Below are 19,568 nucleotides of genomic sequence, written 5' to 3' on the forward strand. Positions count from 1 at the left end.
TGGTGTAGAAGAGAAAAACAAGAGTCTCAAGTAAATCTAAAAATTTTTAACCTAAGTATTTGGGGAAATGGTATTACTATGTACTACTATTGAAACAAAACAGAGAAGTTTTGGGGGGGAACAAATCATATTAAATCTGAGATTCCTATTAGATCTCAATGAAGAAGTCATATAGACAACTGAATATGTGAGTGTGGGATTCAGGAGAATGTTCTGGACTGGAGACATGTATTTGGAAACTATCAGCAGAGAAATGGAATTTAAAGCTATAGCACTGGATATACAGTCTTATAAGTGTGAATAGATACTAGAGAGTCAGTTTCTAGGACTGATTTTGGGGAATTCCAACATTACGGGTTGTGACAAGAGGAAGCAGCAAAGGGGAATGAGAAAAATGGCCAGTGAGATAATAGAAAATCAAGAGTGAAATATCCTGAATTAAAAAAAAAAAGATACATTTTAAGAAGGATGTTTTGATTCACTGTGTTAAACCTTTGTAAGCAATGGAACAGTAAGAAATAATAACCATTGGGTTTGGTGATAAGGAGATTACTGGTGAGCCTAAAAAGGACAACTTTAATGGAGTGGTGATTATAAATGTCCAAAGTGGAACATATTTAAGAGGGAATGAGAAGAAATGAAAACTGTGAATACATATAACTCTTTCAAGGTGTTTTGCAGTTAAGCAGAAACAAACAAAAATTGGATGGTAGATGAAATAGGATAGGGAGTAAAAGGAAGGTGGGCTTAGTTTTGTTTTTTGTTTTTTTTTTAAATGCAGGCCCTGCCCCTCCCCTGCTTGTGCTCTCTCTCTCAAAATAGATAAATAAACTTAAAAAAAAAATGGGGCACCTGGGTGGCTCAGTCAATTAAGCATCCTTTGGTCTCAGCTCAGGTCATGATCCTATGGTTTGTGGGTTCAAGCCCCATGCCGGGGTTGGCACTGACAGTGAGGACCCTGTTTGGGATTTTCTCTATCTTCTCTCTCTGCTCCTTCCCTGCTTGTGCTCTCTCTCTAAAATAAACTTAAAAAAATAAAATAAAATGGAAGCCACGTTTCAACACGTCTCTATGCTAATGGAATGATCCAAAAGAGAGGAAACAAGAGGATAATTAGAGGGACAAAATCTTTTAGGTGGTAAGAGGAAATGAACTGGCCTTGAAAAGGGAGCACAAGGGGCACCTGGGTGGCTCAGTCAGTTGAGCGTCTGAATTTGGCTCAGGTCATGACCTCATGGTTCCTGAGTTCGAGCCCTGCATCAGGCTCTGTGCTGACAGTTCAAAGCCTGGAGCCTGTTTCAGATTCTGTGTCTCCCTCTCTCTCTGTTCTTCCCCTGCTTGTACTCTCTCTCTCTCTTAAAAATAAATAAGCATTAAAAAAAATTAAAAAAAATAAAAGAAACGGGAGCACAAATTGTTCATACAACAGAAGGGAAAGCAGAATATGTAGATGAAGCAGTAAGTAGATTGGCAGATTTAATAATGGGAATATAAGGCTCTCAATAAGTTGAGAATGAAGAAGAGAGAGATTTGGAGATCTTAAGAGAGAAAGAGCATGAAATATTATTCTATGAAAGTCAGAGTATAGGGTGGATTGACAAGTGAAGTGTAGCAGGACTGATGTGCAATATTGAGAGTCCACTTGAGGTTTGTTGTCAAATTTAAAATGAGACTAGTCAGTATGGTTGTGCATTTTGTTCCAGCTGCTGCTTCTTAGGTATAGGTATATAGCAAAAAAAAGAGATAATTTTAACTAAGGTCACAACTTTGTTAAAAGGGGACAGAGGGAAAAGCAATAGAGAACTAAAAGTTAAATCAAAAGAATGGTTACAATAATAAGGCCATGGAATTTATGTCAGGTAAAGAGGGAAATGAGGACAAGAGAGAGCTGATGGACTAAAGAATGCCTTAGGTGGAGTATTGATAGTGGGGGAAGAAGAGTGCTAGGGGTAGAATTGTCTAGAAAGATAGGAGTTAGTGAGAGCAGGATGCTTGAAACTGAAAATCTGGTGCAGGTACTGGCAAAGACAAGGTATGATGTGACTAGAATAGTGGATAAGGGAAAGGTCGCTTAAGATCAAGAATTTAAGGAGGCTGGGGGCACCTGGGTGGCTCACTCAATTGGGTGTCCAACTCTTGGCTTCAGCTCAGGTCATGATTTCACAGTTCATGAGTTCGAGCCCTGTGTCAGGTTCCACGCTGACAGGGCAGGGCCTGCTTAGAATTCTCTCTCTCCCTCTCTCTGCCCCTCTCCTGTTCACTCTATCCATATAAATAAACTTTAAAAATATTAAAAAAAAAAAAAGAATTCAAGGAGGCTGGATGGATTATCAATATGGATGTTGGTGTCACCAGAGTTGATGACAGAAGTAGTAACAGAGGAAAAAGTAACAGGTATTAAACACTTCAATAGTCATGCAACATGACTATATTGTATTTTATATGACCACAAAAAGAGGAACAGGAATCAATAAAGTTTTGCAGCACATACATCAAAGAAGCTGGGGCAGGGGAGGGTTTCTGTTAAAGACAAAGAAGGAAAATGGCCTGAAACCGTAATGAGGAACAAAAGAGGCATATTATATCATCTCTAGGTCCAACAATGTGGGATATGGGAGAAAAAAGAACCACCATTTAAGAAGTCATATTCTGGTTATAGCAAAGTTAAGAAAAGTTCACAGAAAACTGAGAATATAAGATTTTGCTAATGACATACCTTGAGTTCAAGAGGGTACAATGTAATGTTTGGATAACTGGAGATGAGTGAGAGATAGTGTCAGAATTAGGGGATGTATAGAACTGTATAGAGATAAGAGTCTTGGGAGGCTTGGTCTTCTTGTAGTAAGATAAACAGCACTGTAGCAATGATAGTATTAGTGCTGTGGGATCTCCCATTACAGTTGTCCTCAAACTTTTTTGTTCAACCCATCTCACATGTTTTTAAAGCAAAATCTAAAAATTTTCATTGTAAGTCTAAATATTTGCGAATAATGCAACTTCTAAGAATACACTGAAATATAAAACTATGATTGTTATATCACACTTTCAATTTAGATAGGATTTATTTTTTTTAAGATTTTATTTTATTTTATTTTTTTTAAAGATTTTATTTTAAAGTAATCTCTAAGGGGCCAAGATGGTAGAACAGCACAGAAGTTTTTTTCCATCTCTCATCCCTGAAATGCAGCCAGATCAACACTAAACCATCTTGTACACGTAGGAAACTGATTTGAGGATTAACACAACAATTGTACAACCTAAACCACAGAACTCGGCAAGCACACAGCAGCACGGAGAGGTGATCTCGGGGAGAGAGAAGCCGCAGAGGTCAGGGAGCTGTTTTTGCTTGTGGAGAAAAGACAGAGACAGGGAGAGAGTACAGGAAAAACACCCCCCACCCTGAAAGCAGCTGGAGAGTAACTGGAAGAGTGGAAACAGCCACAAGGGACTGAACAAAAAAAGGAAGAAAGCAGAAAGAAGGTTTAAATTCCACTAAGACTCTATAAACAGGGGGAGCACAGAGTCTGAACTCTGCAGCTCAATACCTGGCAGTGGTCTGGTGGGAAGGGCAAATCCCCAGGAACAGAGAGCAAGGTCCAAGGGCTCCTCGGGCCACATAAAGAGTGGCAGTTCCCCTCTGGGAGAACATCCGGTAGATGCTGTAGGCAAAGGTCCCAGTGGACCCTGGAGAACAACCACATCTGCTGGTGTTGGAAGAAGGATGTTAAGGGGGAAGTCCGATACCAAATGTATGTTGTGATTTGCCATAATCCCTGAAATGCTGCTGCTACATGATCACAAGAACTTTTTCTGGGGCAAGCTGGCACCCAGCCACAGTCTCTGGGCATTGGCAGCAGCATAGTCTCACAAATGAAACTGGGGGCAGGCCTGCACCCAGTCGTTGCTCAGTAAGACCCTCCCCCTGAGGGTCTGAGAGGGAGGTCAAAGCTGCAGTCCCTCAGAAGTGAGGGGGGGTTGAGAAACACAGCCCCACTTATGATAAAACTTAGGAGGAGGTGCCTCCTGGCAGCCTGATGGCATGGTCACAGACACTGTAGAAGCGAGGAATGTATGGAAACTGGAGGCAAAGGAAGGATGCTTGATTACCGGTAGGGGAGAGCACAGAGTTCTGATACTAGAGACTGGGTAGCTGGGTGATGCCATTTTCAGCCCTCCCATGCATGCACATACATGCCTACATCTTCCCTAACAATCCACCCCAGTAAGCTAAGCAGCGCCATCTGGTAGAGAACAGAGCCATTACACTAAGTCCCGCCCAACTAGGCCAACCTCGCTCTTGAAGAACACAAGTCTCTCCTTCTGCTTAGTTTACAGACTATTCAGTGCTTCATAGTTTGACTTCTAGGGGAAACAGGATGTAATTTCAATCGTATTTCATTATATTTCTGGTCCATCTATTCAATTTTTTTTCTTCTTTTCTTATTCTTTAACACAGAGAAAAAATTTACTTTTAATTTCCATTTTTATTTAAAAGATTTTTCTTAAATTTTTTCTACTATATTTTTTACTTTTTTGTAAATTTTTTACATTCTATTTTACTTTCATCACTTCATTTTATTCTAGTTTATTGTTTTCCTTTTTTAAAATTTTCAAACATTTTCCATTTTCCTTTTCTTTCCCTTTTTTCTCTGTCAAGCTTCTTTCACAACCAGACCAAAACACACCTAGGATCTAGCATCATTTATTTGATTTTTTTGTGCTGTTTTTTATTAATTTTTTTTTACTTTATTAATTCCTTTTTTTCCTTCAAAATGACAAAATGAAGGAATTCACCCCAAAAGGAAGAACAGAAAGAAATGACAGCCAGAGACTAAATCAACACAGATACAAGCAAGATGTCTGAACCAGAATTTAGAATCATGATAATAAGAATACTAGCTGGTGTTGAAAATAGCATAGAATCCCATTCTGTGGAGTTAAAACAAGTCAAAGTCAGGATGAAATAAAAAATGCTATAACTGAGCTGCATTTTTAAATGGATGCCATGGTGGCAAGGATGGAGGAAGTAGAGGAGCAAGTCAGTGATACAGAGGACAAACTTATAGAGAATAATGAAACAGAAAAAAGGAGGGAGACTAAGGCAAAATAGCATGATATAAGAATTAGAGAACTCAGTGACTCATTAAAAAGGAATAACGTCAAAATCACAGGGGTTCCAGAAGATGAAGAGAGAGAGAGAAAGGGGTAAAAGGGTTATGTGAGCCCATGATAGCAGAAAATTTTCCTAACCTGGGGAAACACAAGACATCAAAATCCAGGAAGCACAGAGAATTCCCATTAGATCCAACAAAAACTGACCATCAACAAGGCATATCATAGTCAAATTCACAAAATACTCAGGCAAGGAAAGAATAATGAAAGCAGCAAGGGAAACAAAGTCCTTAACCTACAAGGAAGACAGATCAGGTTCAGAGCAGACCTATCCACAGAACCTTAGCAGGCAGAAAGGAGTGGCAGGATATATTCAATGTGCTGATTCGGAAAAAATATGCAGCCAAGAATTCTTTACCCAGTAAGGCTGTCATTCAGAATAGAAGGAGAGATTAAAAGTTTCCCAGACCAAAACCAAAGGAGTTCATGACCACTAAACCAGCCCTGCAAGAAATTTTAAGGGGGACTCTCTGAGGGGAGAACAGATGAAACAAAACAAAACACCAAAAGCCCAAAAGCAACAACAACTAGAAAGACCAGAGAACACCACTAGAAACTCCCAACTCTACAGACAACATAACGGTAATGAATTCCTATCTTTTAGTCCCCACTCTAAACGTCAATGGACTAAATGCTCCAATCAAAAGACACAGGGTAACAGAATGGATAAGAAAACAAGATCCATCTATATGCTGTTTACAAAAGACCCACTTTAGACCTAAAGACACCTTCAGATTGAAAGTAAGGGGATGGAGAACCACCTATCATGCTAATGGTCATCAAAAGAAAGTTGGAGTAGCCATACTTATATCAGACAATCTACATTTTAAAATAAAGACTGTAACAGAGAGATGAAGAAAGGCATTATATCACAATTAAGGGGTCTATCCACCAAGAAGGTCTAACAATTGTAAACATTTATGCTCCAAACATGAAAGCACCCAAATATATAAATAAATTAATTACAAACATAAAGAAAGTCATTGATAGTAATACCATAATAGTAGGGAACTTTAACACCTTACTTACAGCAATGGACAGATCATCTAAACAGAAAATCAATAAGGAAACAATGGCTTTGAATGACATACTGCACTGGATGGACTTTACAGACATATTCAGACCATTTCATCCTAAAGCAGCAGAATACACATCTTCTCGAGTTCACATGGAACATTCTCCAGAATAGATGACATACTGGGTCACAAATTAGCTCTCAACAAATACAAAAATTTCAAGATCATACGGTGCTTATTTTCAGACCACAACACTACAAAACTCAAAATCGACCACAAGAAAAAATTTGGAAAGATAACAAATACTTGGACACTAAAGAACATCCTACTAAAGAATGAGGGGCTGGCCAAGAAGTTAAAGAGGAAATTAAAAAGTACATGGAAGCCAATGAAAATGATAACACCACAGCCTAAAAACTCTGGGACGCAGCAAAGGCAGTCGTAAGAGGAAAGTATATAGCAATCCATGCTTCCTAAAGAAGAAAGAAAGGTCTCAGATACACAACCTAAACTTACACCTTAAGGAGGTATAAGAACAGCAAATAAAACCCAAAACCAGCAGTGGAAAGGAAATAATAAAGATTACAGCAGAAATCAATGCTATTCAAACAAACAAAAAATCCAGTACAACAGATCAATGAAACCAGGAACTAGTTCTTTGAAAGAATTAACAAAATTGATAAACCCCTAGCCAGTCTGATCAAAAGAAAAAAGGACCCAAATAAATAAAATCAAGAATGAAAGAAGAGAGATCATAACCAACACAGCAGAAATACAAACAATATTAAGAGAATATTATGAGCAATTATATGCCAATATTTTGGGTAATCTGGAAGAAATGGACAAATTCCTGGAAACATATAAACTCCCAAAACTGAAACAGGAAGAAATAGAAAATTTGAACAGACCCATAACCAGTAAAGAAGTCAAATTAGTAATAAAAAATCTCCCAGAAAACAACAGTCCAGGGCCAGATGGCTTTCCAGGGGAATTCTACCAAACATTTAAAGGAGAGTTGGCATCTATTCTCTTGAAGCTGTTCCAAAAAGAAATGGAAGGAAAATTTCCAAACTCTTTCTAGGAAGCCAGCATTACCTTGATTCCAAAACAAGACAAAGACCCCACTAAAAAAGAGAACTATAGACCAATTTCCCTGATTAACATGGATGCAAAAGTCCTCAACAAGATAGTAGCCAACAGGATCCAACAATACATTAAAAGAATTATTCACCACGATTAATGGGTTTATACCTGGGATGGATGCAGGGCTGGTTCAATATCCATAAAACAATCAATTTGATACATCACATCAATAGAAGAAAGGACAAGAACCACATGATCCTCTCAATAGATGCAGACAAAGCATTTGAGAAAATACAGCACCCTTTCTTGATAAAAATCCTCAAGAAAGTAGGGATAGAAGGATCATGCCTCAAGATCATAAAAGCCATATATGAAAGACCCACCTCTAATATCATCCTCAATGGGGAAAAACTGAGAGCTTTCCCCCAAAGGTCAGGAACATGACAGGGATGTCCACTATCACCACTGTTATTCAACGTAGTAGTTGAAGTCTTAGCCTCGGCAATCAGACAACACAAAGGAATAAAAGGTATCCAAATCAGCCAGGAGGAAGTCAAACTTTTCACTCTTCACTGATGACATGATACTCTATATGGAAAACCCAAAAGATTCCACCAAAACACTGCTAGATTGATCCATGAATTCAGGAAAGTTGCAGGATATAAAATCAATACACAGAAATCGGTTGCATTCCTACACACCAACAATGAAGCAACAGAAAGAGAAATCAAGGAATCGATCCCATTTACAATTGTACCAAAAACCATAAAATACCTAGGAATAAACTTAACCAAAGAGGTGAAAAATTTATACTAAAAACTATAGAAAGTTTATGAAGAAACTGAAGACACAAAAGAATGTTAAAATATTCCACGCTCCTGGATAAGAAGAACAAACATTGTTAAAATGTTGATACTACCAAAAGCAATCTACATATTCAACATGATCCCTATGAAAGTAATACGAACAGGGGCGCCTGGGTGGCGCAGTCGGTTAAGCGGCCGACTTCAGCCAGGTCACGATCTCACGGTCCGTGAGTTCGAGCCCCACGTCGGGCTCTGGGCTGATGGCTCGGAGCCTGGAGCCTGTTTCCGATTCTGTGTCTCCCTCTCTCTCTGCCCCTCCCCCGTTCATGCTCTGTCTCTCTCTGTCCCAAAAATAAATAAACGTTGAAAAAAAAAAAAAAAAAAAAAAAAAAAAAAAAAAAAAAAAAGAAAGTAATACGAACATTCTTCACAGAGCTAAAACAAACAATCCTGAAATTTGTATGGAACCAGAAAACACCCCGAATAGCCAAAGAAATCTTGAAAAAGAAAACCAAAGCAGGAGGCATCACAATCCCGGACTTCAAGTGATGTTACAAAGCTGTAATCATCATGACAGTATGGTACTGGCACAAAAACAGACACTCAGATCAATGGAACAGAATCCAGAATCTAGAAATAGAACCACAAATGAACACTGAATCTTTCTCCTTGAACTTGTATTTCCATTCCACTTCATTCAGAGAATTTATCCTAATATAACATAGTGTGATGGCCTAAAGTGTTTTAATGATCATTCTATATTACTTTACAACAGGAAAAATCTCAAATATTCAGATGCTATAATTCTTTTCTTTTAAAAAAAAAAAATAATGTTTATTTTTTTGAAGGAGAGAGAGACAGAGTGTGAGGCAGGGAGGGGCAGACACAGATTCTGAAATGGGCTCCAGGCTCTGAGCTGTCAGCACAGAGCTCAACATGGGGCTTGAACTCACAAACCGCAAAATTGTGACCTGAGCCAAAGTTGGACACTTAACCAACTAAGCCACCCAGGCACCTCTAATACCTTTCTCTTTTAATAGCTGTTAATAGTACCCAAGAATCAGGAAAACAACAACAACAAATAAACAAAAAATAAGAAATGAACTCAGTGTTCATCCCCAAAGGGAATAAGTAAACTGTTGAAGATGATACAACTGATAATAGAGCAAAGTTAAAACTTAACACTTGGATTCTCTTACTTTCAACCCACTGCACTTTTCACTAGACCACCCTGCCTCTACACTAAATAATAATGAAACATGAAACTGTTAATGAGAGAGCTTAGGAGCTCAAGCTCTTGAAGAATGAGGGTAAAAACACAAATGTACATTGGCCTTCAGTTTTCCTACCTTAATTTCTTTAACTTCATTTGAAAGAGTTTGAGGTGTACTTGGAAGAGAATGATTTGAAGCATTTCTTTTTGATTTCTGAGGTATTGTTATATGAAATCTTGGAGTTGCAAGCACGATTTTACATGTATCATTCATGGAACCCAGAAGATCGGTCTCTCTGGGCACTGAGTTCTCATTTCCTTCCTTAATTTCCTGTTGTGAAGTCCTTTTTGTTGCCAGTTTACTATCAGAAACCATTAACTGATCATCATTTTTAACAGGAACACAGTTAGTATTTAGAGTCTCAACAGTAGTATTTTGGGATTTTTCAATGATAGAATCAACACCTTCTAAAACAAAGGTGTCCTTTGTAGACTTAGTGGTTACAAATGTATTCTCCTTTGAGTGAAGAATTTGTTTATCCAACTGAGTTCTAGGTAATGTCTTGTTTGAGAATCCTGCAGCTGAAACATTTTCATGTTCTTGGTTCAGAAATGGAATCTCTGCAAAAAAAATACAAAGCCAAACAAAATTTAGAGAAGAATCAAATGAAATTAAAAGAGAGAAATAGAATAATATAAAACCGTTTATACACGAAAGAAGTCTTCAGGTTAGGAATGCTCCACCCTTCTGCCCAGTGTTTCTCTGAAATGGACTGCCTACGCCGGAGAATAATTATCCAGAACATTTAACTATACAATGAACAAAACAAAAAGCACTTTACCATAAGTTAAATTATGCAGAGGTGCTTTCTTTTCCTGCTGACATTGAATCTTTTGCTTTATCGGAACGAAAGTACTATTTGATGATTCTAGAGGAACTTCTTGCACTGAGGTTGAGTTTTTTTTTTTTTTAAAGAAAGAGGAAATTGAATTATATTAGTCATTGAGAAGAAAAAAAAGCCTTCTTAAAGTCTTAAAGAGTTACATTCAATAATGATCAGATCAATATAGTACACTTCTGTAACATAGGAGTTCCATTTCTCATTTTATTTTTTCATGCCTTCATCCCATTCTATCTACATTACACCAAGAAAGAACTTTTTCTAAACTCTAAATGTTGTAACTTGCCAGCTCTAGACAAAAATATATTACTGGACTTAGAAGCTTAGAGATCTGGAATACAATTTTGGTTCTGCAACAAATCAGATAGGTATATCTTAAGATTATATACGAAGTACCATCCAGTCTTGAAAATTCTGATTCTGCTTCTGGTTGCTGTAAATTTCTAAAATGCTGAAAGAACAGCCGAAGAGTTGTGGCTTATATGTTAAAAGTTGAAATGTTGTGACTCAATAGCAGACACAACCATAATTTATACCCCTCTGACATCTCTTTAGTAAGCCTTCAAAGGCAAAAATCTGGTAGGCTTATCAACTAGACAAGTAGGGACTAATAATATTGCTTACATTTTATTCTACTTTGCATCCTAGATGATTTAAGTTTTATTTCTTGACGGTTTAGTTTCTTTTACATAAAGAGGGGAAGGTAATAGACTTAAAACTGGAGGAAAAAATCAATTATTTTATTTTATATGTTTAATTTCAAATATTATGATTGAAAAAAATTGGTGGTAACTTTGCTTAAGTATGTAGCTTTAGTCTTAGAAATCTTAATACGAAGATTTTTATCATAATGATGTGTGTCATAAAAGGATAAGTTTCTATTTCTTTAGCTCATTCTATTAGAAATGGCAAGGCAATGTAGTAAAGACAAACAGGTAATTCAATCAGATATAACATGCTATAGAATCTGGGTCATTTATTTTCGAGTACAAAGTCCATGTAGACTATCTAAAAAGTCTCTGAAATTACATACGAAATTTGTGTTTGTATATATGTGCATTTTCTGGGGAAAGAGTCATCAGATTCTCAAAGCAGTGAGTTGTTTCTTCCTCTCTAGTTCCACTTGACAAATAAAATATGTTTTAATGTGCATTATTTCATTTGCTACTCCCTTTTCTCCAAGACTGTATGAATCAGATTTTGTGTATTCCCCTACCTCTATCTTAAGCTCCCTTAGAAAACTCTTTTTGTGTTAAAATATAACACTGTCTTTGAAATACAACAGTATATCCACAATCTATTGTGCAGTAAACAGCATGGGCTTTCAAATAGACACCTGTATTAATTCTTAGCCCATCGCTTATCATATGTCATACATAGAGCAGACATAACCTTTTTGTAAGCCCCATTTCCTAGACTATTAAATGAGCATCTACCCATAGTGTCTGCTGAAAGGATTATATGAGATAAATCCATATAAAACATATTTATCAATTACTGTAACTCATTAAAAATCTCAATTTCAAATGTCTCAGATTCTGACCACTTCCTATCTTTCCAGATTATTCTCTCAAATCCAACGACTATCCTAACAACACCCTACACTTCTTTATACTTCCTCATTTCCTTCAGGTCCTCTTTTCTCTATATAACTAACTTAAATTTCATGGTGCCCTTACATACCACCTTTGTCCTCTTCATCCTATCTGATAAAATTACAATCCTGATAAAATCCAACTCTCTGCCTGCTCCTGAGCAGCATCTGTGCAGCTAAATAGGGCTGGAGGAAAACTCATAACCGTATTTATTGCTCTTATTTAAATTCATGCTCACAAGTTTCAAGCAGGTCCTTAATGTTACCCAAGAAATCAAATTTAGGCCTAGACTCTTCCATTCTCCTGCATTATTCAAACCTCCACCTCCTCAAACTTTAATACCTGCTTCCCATGCTTACTCTCAGCTGATGACTTTACTGTGTACTTCAGATTATTTCTCCATACAACACTGCCTATCTTCTTGTTTGATTTATGGTCTGTTTATGTTTCTTGCTAAGGCCAAAATCTCCACTTTTAGATTCAGTTCCCTTTCAACTACTCAAGGGTGTCATACTACCAATTTTAGTTTTTCCTTCCCTACTGGATCATTTCCAATAGCATACAAAAATGTTCTTTCATCATACATTAAAAACAATATTTTAAAACCACACTGCCCATATTTCTCTGCTCTCTTCTAAGAGTTATCTATATTCACCACTGTCAATTTCTCTCCCTCACATTCTCTCTTGAACCCTCTTGAATCATGTTTTTGCTCCTATCACTTCACCAAACTCCCCTTATTAAAGCCACCAATGACCCTCATGTTGCTAAATCCAGCATTCAAATCTCAGCCTTTATCTTACTTCACTCATTAGCAGCATTAGATACAGCCAAAGACTCCTTCCTTTAAGCATTTTGTTCCTTTGGCTTCCAAAGTATTACTCTTGGTTTTTCTTCTTCCTCATCTTCTTCTCGTGGTCTTCACTACTATCTTTTATTTGAAATTCCAAATTTTGGGGTGCTCCAGGATTCATCACTGAATGTTTCTCTTTTTACACTTACTCCTTGATGATCTCCTTTAATCTCTTTAAATACCATTTAGGTGCTAATAATTCCCAAGTGTATTTTTCTCACCTGAACCACTTCTCTAAATTCCAACGAATTTTTTCAAAAGTGTTAATTCACATCTACACTTCAATTTTTAATAGATATAGCAAAATTAACATACCAAAAATGTAATTACAGAGCCCCCTGCCCTGTCTATTCCATTTCAGTTAAACCACTCTATCCTTCCAGTTACTCGGGCAAAAAACAAACAAACAACCAAAAAACCAAAAAATCACCCAGAACCAACCAAACAACAAGAAAACACCCTACAGCCACCCTTTATATCTTTTATGTTCCACATCCTATGAGCTCTTCCTTCAAAATACACCCAGAATCCAAGCACGTATTATCTTCACTGCTACCACCTAAACCAAACTAACACCATCTCTCACCTAGATTACTACAGTAACTATTTCAAATTGACAGTGAGTGATAGTTTTAAAATGAATCAGATCTTGTCACTTATCAGCTTGGAACCCTCCACTGATTTCTTTCTTTGCTCACGTAATAGCCCAAACTCTTACATTCATCTATAACACTCTACATTATCTGACCCTTAATTAGCCCCCCTTCCCCACCTCTATGCACTCACTCTATGATTTACTAATCTCATAACTGGTCCTTGAATTTGAGGAATGCTCCTATTTCAGGGCATTTGTACCAGCTGTTACTTTGTCTGGATCATCCTTCCCAATTCCTCCAAGATATCCATCTGTATCTATCTATCACCTACTTCAATGTTTTGGTTCAAATGTCATCTCTCATTGAACCATACCCTGATCACCACGTGGAAAATTACAACCTACTCCAACTGTCCCCATCATCCTTGCTCTGCTTTTTTTTCCATAGCACTTCTCTTCTATTGTACCATAAAAACTACTAATTTAAATTTGTCTCTCCCACAACCTGAATGTGAACGTGTTAGGGCTGGGATTTTTGTCCACTTTGTTCACTCTTATATCCTGAGTACCCACAACAGTATAAGACATAATAAAAATAACACATTATAGCTTTTCAACCAACACATAATAAAACTAACCTCTTGGTGAAATGTTATCTGATCGGAGTGATTTGTTGTTTTCCTTTTCTTCACAGACGCAGGTATTCTGCAATACTCTTTTCTCATCTCCTTTGGGAGTGAAAATTTTCTTTTCACTTTTCAGTGGTTCCAACAAACTACTGTTGCCTGACGCTTGTTCTTGCTTGTCACGCAGTACTTTTTCTTTCATTCTTTGAAATATTTTTCCTGGTGATTCATAGTTTGCTTTATTTTTTAATCTATCCTTGTTGGGCTTTATAACACTGATATCAAGAGAGCTGTTAGAGGAGGTAGTCTCTGCTAGCATGGTAGAATGAAATATTTTTTTATTATTAAAATTTGTCATTTCTAGGAAATGAGTCTTTTCATGGTCATTCAATTTTAAAGAGGGGTTCTGATATTTTGCCAAATCTTTTACAGGAGTAAGTGTGCCTGCAGGAATGCTGTCAAAAAAGACTGCATGCATAGACATATTTCTTCTTTGAGAAGATGTCTCTGAAGACAAATGAATTCCTGGATGTTTCAAAGGTGTTGCAATCATCTTGATAAACAGTAGCAACAAGTTTTCTCTAACAGATAATTCACTTAACCACAATTTTCAGGATAGGAGACTTTCAGCAGGGGCCCAGAGGAACCTGTAGTTCAATGTGAAATCAACCTTTATCATGCTTTGATGCAAAAAAGATTATTTGCTTTCCATAATAATATTATACTAAGGCTTAAGTGGTTCATAACAACACTGGATAATCTATAGCTCACAAATCTAAGGTTTTATATTTTTGTTAAAGACTCATTTTATTATTATTTTAGATGAGCAGTTTGGTCTTTAAATTTACTTCTCTAAAAAAAGCAGCATTCATCAAATCATCTACTTAAGAAAACTAAGAATGGAATATCGAGTACCTGGTTTTTAAATATACTTGAACCTCAAGTCCTGGAGATTCCAATCTAATATTTACATCAAAAAGCATTAAATTACATCTGCATATGGTACTATATTAGACTATAAAGGATTAAATTTCACAAACATAACTTTTCCCTTTAGGCACTTAAATTTAAGGCAGCAACTATGATGATATGTCTTAATGAAAGCTGAAAAATTCATTCAATTTTTTAGTTAAATCATCCCCAATCTTGATTTTGTTATGCTGCAGAACATTTTAACTACGAGGTTTTAGTTGAAATACCCTCAAATCAAAAGTAAATTATACTCATTATTTTTAAAAGTTAATTCTATTTACAATTTTTAGAGGCAATCATGTACTTGAGCATACATGGTCTTAGACTTGTTTTAGTTTGCTTTTATAAACACATTTTATTTCCCACACCTAGAAATTAAGATTCTAGGTGATGAACCATACAGTTGCATTCTGTAATACTTAGTAAATAAACATTTCCACACAAGGTGCTTGGAACTTACTAATTTCACCTTACTGCATCTCCTATTGCTGAATTTACAACTATTCTAACCAGTCTTTGACATCATATAAACATAAAAAGCCTACCACAGAAAATATTAATGTAGTCATATCAAAGACTCAAATATCTTTATTTAAGTAACTTCTGTGAGAAATATGCAAGATCAAAATTCATATACAAATAGCATTTTATCCAACAGTTTTTAAGAGAAAAAAGAAATAATCCTCAATAACAAGAACTGACAAAGCAGGCTATCTTGGGTCTAGCCCTGTGACACAAAAATCAGTGAACTCTTCCACAAAATGTTAATTCAGTAAATATGTACTAATGCATAGATTCATGTGTTTGCAATGTGTGAGTGATAAGAATCCTGTTCTGGGAGTTAAAATACTTACTAGCAGTTCACTTTAAACTCTCAAAATCGAAAGTGAATAAATTGAGCCAAGTGCACACACACACACACAAAAAAAAATGGCAAAGTATGTGCAGGCTTATAAAATCTTAATTCTCCACAACCTAAGGAAATGCTCAACAGAATTACAAAATACAAATAAATTAGTGGAACTGAAAACAGGACCAATCTGTAGTAGACGTACACATTAGTTTTTTCATCTAAAGGCAGATAACTACGGTCCTACTGAAAGGCTTAAAGAACCAGCATATAACTCTCTTGCATGTTGCCCAACCTCTTCCCTCCCAATTCAAGCATGTTATAGCATGGAGATGAGCGGTCAAGATTCTGAAAAACCTCAAATTCCACCCCCGTCTCCAAAAAAGACACAGAAGATTCCTAGGAGCCCCTATTTCCCATTATGTTATAAATAGCAACTCAGCAGAAGCCCAAAGAGTTGGCAACAGTTGTCTGTGGTTTCAGTGTGGCTGGTAAAAGAGAGGATGTAGAGGGAAAAAAATTACCTAGAATTTTCTGACCTATAGCTTTGCAGAACAGATACAGAAGAAAACAAATCACTTGTTAGAGGCCAAACACTCAAAGCCCCATTCTCCTCCTGGTTAAAAAAGAGCAAAACAGAGAAAACAGATTATGATGCTCAGACTCTGATAGAAGAGACACATGTTAGAAGATGCGAATTCAAGTGACAGGCATTCCTAGGCTGAGGAAAACAGTATCCTGAAGGCCAAACATACTTGACCTAACAAAAGATTGCTAGCAAGAAACTGTTAGTTCCTTTTTGGACTAGAGAAGGGAAGGTGAATTCTAAAACATTATGCTTGTGCTTCACTAAGTGCTTAAAACTATTTGAAAAATCTGATCTTTGTCATTTACTCTGAATGTTGGCAAATGCTGATGTACGAAGAAAAATTTGCTATTTATTGAAATAAAGACAAGCATGGAAAATCATTAAATGAAAATCTAGCTATGAGCACTTACAACATATATAAATATATAAGTAAGGCTAAACAACTGTTATTATCATGGATATGAATGATTCTGAATGTAACTGTTACTCTTTTTCCCAAAATTTCCCAAAATTCATGAAAAGTTTTTCCAGGAATTTACTGTCGTGGTAGCAGCAGTAATTGAATTATTACTATAATGGAAAGAGTCAAAAATCCCAAAGAACACCAACCAAAACTGGGAGGTGGAGGTGGGAAAAATGAAACTAATTTTAAGTTAACTGACAAATGATAACACTTGGGGTGGGGGGTGGGGGGACCCAGCACTTGACATATAATATAAATAACATTCAAAGAGACCAATGAATCAATTTTAAAAATGATCAACACAGAAAATGGCCAAAAGGCACGAAAGGCAATTACTAAAGAATACAAAAGTCCACCTAGGGAGTCAAATGACACTTCATTTCACTAATAAGTGAAACTAAACAAACTAAACAGTGGAAGTTCTTAAGTTTAGCAGATTGGTAAAGATTAATTTCAAAATACAGGTGTGCATGCTGTTGATCAAGAAATTCCACTTCTAAATTTTTTTCTTACAGAAACTACTACGTAAGAATTCAAATATATGTAAGTAGTAATAACAGTGGATATTTACTGCATATATGTCAGACACTACATAACCTTACAGCAAATAATCTTAAGAGTTCTGAAGATGAGGAAACTAAAGCACAGGTGCCCAAGGTTCCACTGACGATTCAGAGCAGGACCTAAGTCTGACTGCCATGCCCAAGTTCTTAAACAAGCACTATACAGGGATATTCACTGACTTACCGGAGATATTATAAATAATCTAGATCTTCACCACTATGGGATGAAATTCTGCTACATCCATACAACCGAATTCTGTATATTCAATAAAAAGATACATGCCTGTATATGTACTGACAAAGAATATAGTTAGGATATATTAAAAAGGAAGCAGAACAGGACGTACAATTGCATTTCAGTAAACACACACGAGCGAAAGCATAGGCGGAAATATCTGGAATCATACTAAATTGTAAACAGTGTTTAACTTTGAAGAGGAGGATGAAGGGCCCTCCATTTTCTAAATAATTTTATTAATATCCACATGTGTTTGCAACCAATGTGAAATTTAACCAGAAAAAAACATGAGCTCGATGGATCAACTGTTTCTATAGCACTGTGGATCTTGGGGTCCCAGGGCAGTGACGCACACAAATCATTCTAACGTAAAGTTTTTCTTGCTAGAAGTGATTCTAGAACAAAGGCCTACAGCGTTCACTTACAAAACGAATCTGAACGAATAGTGGTTTACTCTCTTGATAACTGCAGTAGACACGCAACAAATATGTATACAACGGATGAGTGAGTAGTCGTGAAACTCCTACCAAAGCTAAAAACTTACAGAAGTCTACGCGGACCGAGAATGTTGATGGGCTGGGACCCTCAGCGCCAGAGGCGGACCGATGGCAGGGGGCGAGGGAAGCAGAGCAAGGAGTGCATACCTTGGGTGAAGGGCCTGATAGAGCTAGAAGACGGCAGTCCGGGCTTGGCTTCGCGTGGGGGTGGGCCGGGCGCCCCAGGGCTCGCCCTCTGGCCCAAGTCGGCTCCAGCCCTCCGTAGTCCGGCCACAGGTGACCCTCACATCCTCAGCGAGGCTCCCTGACACAAGTTTCGGAATTCAAATTTGAAGAGCCCGCCCTCCAGCCAGCCCTGATTGGCGCGCTCCGTAATGGCGTCACCGTGCGACTCAAGAAAACTGGCGCGGGGGGGAGGGGGGCGGCCCGCACCGCGTGCGCAGTGCTGTTTCCACAACAGGTGGGTAACCCCAAGCTGCCACGAGAACCGAGAGCACCGCTCTAGTCTTCCGCAGAATTCTTTTCGTTTACAGAGGGCGCGCGCCACCAGCGGGTTCCGCCGCTCCTCCCGTTATGCTCTGCGACAGGAAGGCTTACGTCAGACGTCGGCTGCGTTCTTCGGCGCTACTGCGGTTTTTTAAGTTTGGCCTTTCTCGGCCACTCTTCTACCCTACTGGTTTGGTAGCCCGTGGTGTATCGTTGCGTTGCTTACCTGTGTGAAGGAACAGTTTGCCGAGTTCGTCGGAGAGCTTTTAGCCCTCCCTGGCTGCCAGATATTTGAGAACGAGAAAGAACGTTTTGTTCTTGAGAGGATAATATACTGAACGCAAAGTTAAACTTGCCATGGGATGTTTAGTCTGAACTATTTCCCCAAGAAGTGTGATGTTTTTTGAACCTCATCTTATCGAATCCTAAAAGTTTTAATCTTGACGACTCAGGTTGCAAAGCAGTTTGTGACAGTGTCACTTAGACTGAGCCTGCCTTAGATTGGTTGCACCCAGTGATTCTGTACTCTAACCACCGCGGAGTGTTGTGCATCTTCCGCCTCAGCGCCCTGGCAAGAAGCATTCGCTGGCTGGAAGCATCTTACAGGGCGCCTTGTTTCAGTGTTGGGGGCGGAGACGTAGGAGCCGGAGGAGTAATGAATGTTTTCAGTCCTAAACCCCTTCCAGCTCCGATCCTGCATCTTCTCTCCATTAACTCCGCCCCGCTCCCCAACAAGTCAGAACGGGACAGGAGAGTTTATGCCTCATCCAAGAAAATTCCTTAGCATCCTAGAACCGTATATCGCATTTCTCCGTTAACACCGGACTGAAATGGTTATAAAGGATTGATTTTTTAAAGTGACTTTCGCAATCCTCTCGTCTAAATCTTGTAACCACTAAGTCTTGTACACAATATTCAGAATCCGAAATAATTTAAAACGTGCAAATGAATGCAAGTAAGGAGAAGAAACCAGTTTCGGCGAGGAGAGGAAAGCAAATTTACGTAGATAAAATGAAGTTTCTGTCTGTGCAGCATAATGAGAAAATGGC

General features: G+C 37.7%; 1 protein-coding gene across 2 annotated transcripts in view; it reads right to left on the reverse strand.

The window, feature by feature from the left end:
* MIS18BP1 (MIS18 binding protein 1) overlaps positions 1-18,557 on the reverse strand; it is a 58,504-nt gene extending 39,947 nt beyond the window's left edge. The window contains exons 1-4 of one of the 2 annotated variants that reach the window (XM_030319021.1): positions 18,181-18,557; positions 13,874-14,508; positions 10,133-10,237; positions 9,427-9,911 (exon numbers count right to left, since the gene is read on the reverse strand). In XM_030319021.1, coding sequence (XP_030174881.1) covers positions 9,427-9,911; positions 10,133-10,237; positions 13,874-14,414 — 1,131 coding nt within the window. In that variant the 5' untranslated portion in view covers positions 14,415-14,508; positions 18,181-18,557. The remainder of the gene's footprint in view (positions 1-9,426; positions 9,912-10,132; positions 10,238-13,873; positions 14,509-18,180) is intronic. The other variant, XM_030319022.1, reaches the window with a different exon arrangement.
* Positions 18,558-19,568: the final 1,011 nt, after the last annotated feature.

The sequence above is a fragment of the Lynx canadensis genome, chromosome B3, assembly GCF_007474595.2.
Source record: "Lynx canadensis isolate LIC74 chromosome B3, mLynCan4.pri.v2, whole genome shotgun sequence".
NCBI classification, from domain to species: Eukaryota; Metazoa; Chordata; class Mammalia; order Carnivora; family Felidae; genus Lynx; species Lynx canadensis.